The following is an 8,000-nucleotide window of genomic DNA, read 5'->3' as shown; positions in this document are numbered from 1 at the left end:
ACTTACACTTCAAGCTACTGTGAGTAACCAAGTAAATCCCCCTGCTCTCCCAAAGGTAAGTCTTAAACCAGTGTTTGCGTGTTTTTTCTCAGAAAATAGAATGCAGAGCATACTTGATTGAGGAAAGGTTAGAGCTGACACTATCAGACAGTATTCAGACCCTATGCTTTTAGAAAAATCTTTAAGTAGATGTACTTCACCTGACTCTAAGATACATTGTCCTGACCTTTGTTACCTTACTTTTAGAAGGCAAACCTCAGCAACTGACCAAAGAACCGCTACTTAGACTGTGAGCGCCAAGTTAAAAACAGAGCCCTGCACCATCCCTGGTATAATGATTTCAAGCCATCTCTCCTCCCCTTCTTATCCCAAAGTATTTCACTTCCTATGGCTGATGCCCCTTTCAGCTCTTACTTCCAGTCACTTGGACACAAGCACACACTCTCTAGTGAAATAAACTCCATTCTACTCTCTCCCGCAGTAAGACATTTATTACATATATAACACAGTACTGGCAGAACAGGTGACAAACTTTCAATACCCAAGATCACATTTGACATCTTAAGGGAGGCATTGAGGACAAAGCAGTTAGTTTGGGAGATCACACTGGCTCAGAATAAATACCTCGTTACACATCAGGTATGTTAAGTGTCTTCAAACAATTGTTTCTTACACATCTTACATGTCACAAATGCACAAAAAACTTTTTTCAATGTGTTTGGGGTTGTGTCACTTAACAAGTATCGGGCTTACAGTTCTCATTTTAGAAACGTGGCTTATAACAAGCTCATCCATAAAATGGGTTGCCAAGTTTTGAACAAATACAGACAAATCAGCTATATGTACTAAAGGAAAAAGCTCAATGGTGTTGAAATACAAGTTTGATGAAAGAAACTTACGTCTTGCTTCAAAATCCCCCCGTCTTCCTAAAAACACCCAAAAACAGTTTGTGAAGAAAAAAAGTTAAGCTAACTTGAAATTAAGTAGTATTTGACCTATTTCATGGTAGCTGAAAGCTGTGCTAGTGTTTTAGTACACTTAGCAACTCATTTGCAAGTTAAATGTGTGAAATGCAGCACCTGGAGTTCTACAGCAAAGCAGAGAACTACTGTAGCTTGGTGTTGTGGATGCACACAACTTGGAAACTAAGCGTTTATGCAACCGTGCATTTGAAAAGCACAGTAGGTTGTGATAGTACAAGGAAGGAAGCTGGAACGATGACTTTTAGCCTCCACAGCTTTAGCTTAATGCCATGTTGAGAAATTATTACGTACAACTTATCAAAAGGATTTAGGAAAGATTGTTACCAAATAAACTAGTCTATTAATCTACCTTTTTCCCCTTAAACAAGTGAATTTTTCAAACTCGTTCACTACACCAAGATTACATAGAACTCAGTGTTCATAGGAGTTACAGTACAACCACCTTTATTGAACCATAGTACAACATCTTAAACCGACTGTTTCCTGAATATGTAATACATCCTTAGGAGTAACTAGTATAAAAAGTATCAACATCAGTGGTTTGAATATAAAAATTTATTTAAAGTCAGAGTATGCAACAAATAAAACCTACAGAAAACAGATTTTCCCATCACAATCTGTTGCTTACCAAATAATATTGTGAAAACACATTCCTTCAGTCATTATAAAGTTCTTAAAATACAAAAGAAATTAAATTTTGTAAGAAAGTCTAGTAGACCAGAGACTGTTTCTTCCAGGATATTACGCAGAAGCAAGGCTATCCTTCAATACATTCCACGCCATCCTCCTCCACCCATACTGCCTTGCCCATAGTATCCTCCACTATTTCCACTGCCACGACCTGCAAACAATTGACACAAGGTCACGTATACATACCTTAAAAAAAGAAAAGAACGTGATGGGTAATACAAAACTGTTCAGCACCAACTTAAGTTACACTAGAACAACAATACTTCAGCACTATTTTTCTAAAAAAGCATTTGCTGCAGTAGCCCAAGGTATTAAAAAAAAAACAACAAACAAAACATGTAATTTATAATTGGAAGTTAAACCAATGTCCTCCTTTCCCTTTCTCCCAGCACATTCTACAGCACCCAGAACCCACCCTTCCAGATAATCTGTCAGAAGACAGATGTAGCAACACAGTCAGAAAATAAATTTAAAACAGAACATCTACTTACTGTATCCACCCAAGCCATCAGGAGTTCCGTACCCGCCGCTGTAATTGCTACCCATGCCCATTCTGCCAACAGAGCCGTAACCTTGATCTGAAAAGCAGAATATGCCCCGTTACAAGCTGGGAACCCCACTATGTTTGGCAAAATGAGCTCAATCTGGAACTGATGCATACCCATGCCATCTCTGCCATAGCCTCCCATTCCAGATCCACCTCCAGCAGTTGAATTCAGGAATAGTTCAATATATCGATGTTCTGTAGGAAATCAATAAACGAGGTTGTATTTTGATTCAGAAAACAGAAAGATTCGAAGAAAACAATCCATCCTGCAGAATTAGTTGGAAGTCCACAGTTTTGTTTTTTTATAAACAACCAATTAGTCATTATTCTGATAAACAGCAAAAAATACCACTATGTGTGTATTTAATGCAGTGTATCTTTAGTTATACTGAGTTTAAACCCTTACATTCAGTTTACCTAAATATACCACACCAAAACCTGGTCAACAAAAACCTCATCTGAACACAACACTCACGCATGTGATTCTTATCCTTTGACATAGCAGCTACTGCATCCTCATGTGTTACAAATTCCACATCTGCCTCTCCTGTTGCTCGTCCATCTGCCCCAATATCAATGTGAACTCTTATAGGATTCAACGGCGAGAAAAACTAAGAATAAGAACAAAAAAAAGTCATATAAATTTAGAATTTAAGCCAGGTACATTTTTTGCTGTCCCAGGGATTACAGCACTAAGCACTAACTAATGATTTAGTGTGGTAGGATGAGAAATTTAATTACTCATTTCCAGAGCATTACTTACAATCCCTATTATACAACTTGAAGAACTCCAGCCACTGATCTTCAGTAGCTCTCTTTAAAAACAGATACAAACCAAAATACCTGCCTGCAAACATCTCTTTAAGCAATACATTCTAATAAGATGCCTCTCTGGAAAAGGAGTCATGACTTAATTTTCATAGAAGCAGAGCCAAATAAAGATCCTGAAGTAGGGACATGTTTATGGAATTACAACAAAGAAGCTGTTAACCAGATTTCTCATCAAAAGATGCAATGGTGTATCTGACCAACTGCCCTTTTAATAGACAGTATGTGCAAATGAATTTTTAGGGTAACTATTGTGGTACTACTACTCATCACGCTTTCCACTTGCAGTAAAGTGCTCTGAATCAAAGACTGAGGTCTGACCCTTGTTTTCAAAGTCTTTAGATTGAAGGAAACAACCAAACTGATGTTACAACTCGATTTCAAAATACAGAAAATGAAGAAAATGAGCACAACCTGATGGAGTTCCACATATACACCATGCAGATACAACTAATAAAGAAGGTACCCCCCTGTACAGAGCCTATGATTAAACCAGGTCCACTGTCCCATGAAAACTTCTCTCCCTGTAATCACAACAGACATCCACACTGACTCAAGACTCCCCAAATCCTGCACGTGTCCCTTTATCTGCCACCCTGATGTCTTATGGGTAAACGTGATACTTTCCCTGCAAACACAGCTCCCTGCTGTTTTCCCACTTTGTCCATCCTAAAACAAGTTTCATGTCAACATACAAACCATCATCAAAGTTTCACACCTACTATCACTCTTTTACAAAATCTCTCTATCTTCAGTTAAACTTAAGCTTCTGAAAGTCTTAGAATGTAGATACTGATTGTAACAACCATATCCATCTTTTAAGAAAATTAAAAAGCAGAAAAGTACAGGAATTAATTTTAAAAATAATCTGACTTCTTTAGTAACCTTACCACAGACATTACCTTTATAAAAGCTCGTTTGTTGTGAAGTTGTGCAGAACTTGCATAAGTAACCATGACTTCAGGTAGCAGATGTGTTAAAGCTATCAATCACTCACTGGAGAACCGTAAATTAGTTTGGAATAGGGAAAGACAAGAACATGTAAATTCTTGGTGTTAAAAGGTCAGGTTTTTTACTACTGTACTTACATTAGCAATGTCATTTTCTGTTGCTCGAAAAGGCAGTCCTCTCATGTGAACAAAATGACCACCACCGTGGAAACCTGAACCTGCATCTCCAGCTCCACCATAGCCATGTCCTCCCATTCCTAGAAAAACACAGCCAAGAAAACACACACCTGGTAAGTACATCATGAAAAGCAAGAAAAGCAGTTACTATTTTTTTTTCCTGAAAGTGCTGACTTTAGGCTATTGAATTAGGCTACTGAAGAGGTTTACAATCCTAGTGTATCAACCTAAACACTTATCTGTGTATTATTTCACAGAGATTCCTCAACTCCCCTTTCCTAAGTAACCTTCTTTCTTTACGAAACAATTTAATAAAGAAATCCACTACTTCTGTCTTGAAAATACTAAGTCTTACAATTCAAAGATAAAAAAATCTTTTTAACAGTATTTTTTACCTCTCCCATCTCTCATTCTGTCATCATAGCCATCATTTCCGTAGCCATAGTTATTATAGCCACCATAATCATCAAAGCCACCATACCCTGTACAAGTGAGAGAAAAAAAAAAGAATGATTACATTGTAACAGAAAACTCAAAGTGATGCAAAAGAATCATTTTTTCAGTCTTTGGGCACCAAGATGTCTATGTTTGCCTCTACAGACTGTTAAAACTGGGTTTTTGAACAGCGTTCAAGTGCAGAATCCCTTTTATACCACAAAAAGACCAAAACATGCAAACAAAATATCCAATAAAATAAAAAAATATAAATAATAATAAAAAATATATAAATAAAAACAAAGTTTTCAAATATTTTCCATTACTCTTAAATAGGAAGCTGCATTTTTTGATATATTACAAGTAAAATTTCTTTTTAGAGAAGTGCATCAAACCTAATGGGAAGCTACTGCCATTTCGTTATTTCTTGACAAAGATGTCAGAAACATGAAACTGACAACAGAACCCCTATCATTAGATAAACATACCACCGTCATATCCACCACCTCCTCGACGCATTCTGTCATACATACTTCCACGCCCAGCTCCATAATAACCCCCTCTTCCTCCTATCGGTCTATCATATGGTCCAGGTCGCTGTTGTCCCATCATTCTTCTTGGCAGGTCACAGAATCCTCTGATTTCACTCTTACTACTTTTGAAGATTTCAATATATCTGAATAAGAGAGGATTTTCAAGGTACAAGTAAGAATACATGCGTAAGCTCTCAGAATATTATAAAAGGCCATACTACGTTTTCTACAACTAGATGTACAATCCAATAAAAATGACTAAAGATACCATACAACTTAATTTTCTCCTCACAACCATAAGAATCTTTAGTGTATCAAAGAAAAACTTAACAATAGCAAAAATTACTATGTGAAAATTCTAGCTGTACAAATTAAGCATAGAACATGTCTTTCCAGTATGAGAAGGATACTGGTGAAAAACAATGTCTGGCTATAGTAGCACTTAGCACAAATTACCCTACACATGACACAAATGACTGAAACAATTTTCTGAGTTTAGCAAGCTACATACACAGAGTAATACTGTCTCCCCCGCCCCCCAAATCTACCGTATTTCCCCAGTTAACTTAGGATCAGTTACAAAAAAATCTTTAAAATACCCAGTTCCATATTATGATCCCCAACCCCCCCAAAAGCATTACTGACCCACAACCCCCAAAAAATAAAAATTTAAACACCATCCCAAACTCTCCATCCCCACCTGTGCCCTATTCTTTCCTTGTGTTTCCCCAGAGCATTTTCTGCTATCTCCTTTGAAGCAAACTGCACGAAGGCCTCCCCTGTGCTTCTCCCCTGGTAGTCCAGCGTCAATGTTATCCCATTTGGCACGATTTCCAACCCTTTAACCCAAGGACAAATAACCCCATCAAGGGGAACAGTGTTAAAGGCTGAAACATTCCCATCTGCAGCAAATACTTTAAGCATATCTAAACAACAACAACGAAAAAAAAAAAAGTTTCCCCCATCACCCAACAATACAAGCCAACGATCTTTCATTAAACATTTATGGAATTAGCCATACTTGTTTTCTGTTTTAGTTACGCAAAAATACAACCACCTAGGTTACATGAAGAGAACATAGCTACCAATCAAGCGATTTAACTGCTCCAAATGCTAACGTATAGGTTATCTCAATATGCATAATACATTTACCGCCTCGACAAAAATAGATACATACTCAGGGGTACTACATCTACAGTTAGTTGTACTGTAATTACAGGACATAAATCTTACTGAAAGTAATCTAATCTGGCACAACACCCCCCCTCCACCCCATTAATGGGCATTACAAATTAAAGTGTGCAAAACGTTGTGTATAAAATACAAGAAAAGTCACTCTCTATACTTTGACTATACTAGAGATACCTTGGAAAAACTGAACAATTTCTTCTTTGCTGCATCCAAACGGCAGGCCTCGAAGTCGTACCACTGTTCCATCGTTAGTTGTATCATTTGGCCCGTTGTGTTTTCCACTCCAGTCCATTTTTATTTAAGTTAAACGCTACCAAGAGAAAAAAAACGAAGAAGTTTCTTTAGATTCCATATGTACCTGAGTCTGCCCCCCAAGCATGAAAGGAAATCAAGTAGTTTTCCTCCTGTGAACTACTATTAAGTATTACTATGGATAATACGCTTTATTCCCGTTACGCATTTAAATTTTACTTTGTCCCATCTTAGACACATACGCATCTAAAACCATCCCTGAGTCCGAGAGGGAAAACCGCACGTAGGTAGTGCGGTGCGCGGCAGCGCTCGTTCTTTCCTCAGCGCGCTCTCCGCGCTCATCCTGGCGGCTTTTGTTTTTTAACGCGTGACACTCGGCGGGGCAGGAACCACGCAACGGCTGCGGCGTGGAACCACACCACAACGCTCCCCTTCCCTCCCCTTTGTCTGCGAACCGAGCGCCACGGGCCACGCTCCCGGCCGCTTTTTGTGTGCGCTTCACCCCCCCTCCCCTCCCCGTCCACACGGGCAGGGCTTTATTCCCAATTCAAGCAGCCCGGGGCGGCGCCGCGGGATCACCTTGAGGGGCAGGGGGAGGCGGCCGAGCCCCCCCCCCGGCAGCAGGTGCCTGCGGGCCGCCCCTTGCTTAAGGAAAGAGGGGCCCGGAGCCCCCCGCGCCGCCTCCCGCGGGCTCCTCACGGCCCCGTCCCGCCGCCGGCCTCCCCCCGCAGCGCCCGCTCCCCGCCCGGCGCCATTTAACGCGCCTCCCCGGGGCCCCCTCACGGCCGCCCCTTCCCCCCTCGCCTCCCCCTTTCCCCTCGCCGTCCCCCCGGCACCTCTCTCTCAGCCCCGGCGGAGCCGCCTCAGGCTCCCCTCAGCCGCCGCCGAGCCCCGGGGAGCCGCCGCCCGCCCTCCGCAGGCCCGCTGCCGCCCTCCGCCTCAGCTCCGCAAAATGGCGGCCGCGCCGGGAGCGAGGCGCCGCCCCCTCCCCCCCCGCCTCCCTCAGCCCCTTCCCGGCCGCGGCGAGGGCCGGGGGGGGCCCGGCCGACCCCGGGGGCGCCGCCGCCGCCGCCTCCTCCCCGTGCGGCCCCGGCGGGCTCCGCTGAGGCGAGCGCTGCCCTCCCGCCGCCCTCCCGCCGCCCCGCCGCTCACCGGCAGCCGCTCGCACAGCCCTCACGCGCGCCCCCGGCAGCGGCAGCTCCGTCCCGCCGCGCAGGAAGCTCCTCCGCGCTCCCGACCGGCCGCCGGGCTCCGCAGCGACGCGAGCAGCCGAGGCGCGATGGCGGCCCCCGAGCGCGCAACTATCGCGACAGCGGCGCCGCGCTCCCCTCAGCCCCGCCCGGGCGGCACGCGGGCATGCGCGGCCGGCGGCGAGCAGCGGCAACTGCGCATGCGCGGCGCGGCAGGGAGGGGA

The 8,000-nt window shown here is 43.2% G+C and overlaps 1 protein-coding gene across 5 annotated transcripts; it reads right to left on the bottom strand.

Moving 5' to 3' along the window:
- Window positions 1-468: 468 nt before the first annotated feature.
- On the bottom strand, window positions 469-7,898 carry HNRNPH3 (heterogeneous nuclear ribonucleoprotein H3). Of its 5 annotated transcripts, none has more exons than XM_032191193.1 (10): window positions 7,739-7,898; window positions 6,509-6,644; window positions 5,844-5,982; window positions 5,144-5,286; window positions 4,571-4,657; window positions 4,137-4,255; window positions 2,696-2,831; window positions 2,335-2,415; window positions 2,165-2,251; window positions 469-1,824 (listed from the first exon to the last, which is right to left on the bottom strand). In XM_032191193.1, the coding sequence occupies exons 2-10, from the start codon at window positions 6,624-6,626 to the stop codon at window positions 1,748-1,750; spliced, it is 987 nt and encodes a 328-aa protein (XP_032047084.1). In that variant the 5' UTR covers window positions 6,627-6,644; window positions 7,739-7,898; the 3' UTR covers window positions 469-1,747. The 5 variants fall into 5 exon arrangements, with proteins under 5 accessions (XP_032047084.1, XP_032047082.1, XP_032047083.1 ...); XM_032191191.1 differs by having other exon boundaries at window positions 5,099-5,286; window positions 7,739-7,896; XM_032191192.1 differs by lacking the exon at window positions 7,739-7,898 and adding an exon at window positions 7,423-7,486 and having other exon boundaries at window positions 5,099-5,286.
- Between the last annotated feature and the right edge of the window lie 102 nt (window positions 7,899-8,000).

Source organism: Aythya fuligula, chromosome 7 (assembly GCF_009819795.1).
Source record: "Aythya fuligula isolate bAytFul2 chromosome 7, bAytFul2.pri, whole genome shotgun sequence".
In the NCBI taxonomy this organism is placed as follows: domain Eukaryota; kingdom Metazoa; phylum Chordata; class Aves; order Anseriformes; family Anatidae; genus Aythya; species Aythya fuligula.
Note: the sequence above shows the minus strand (reverse complement) of the source record. Positions and strands in the feature narration are given on the sequence as shown.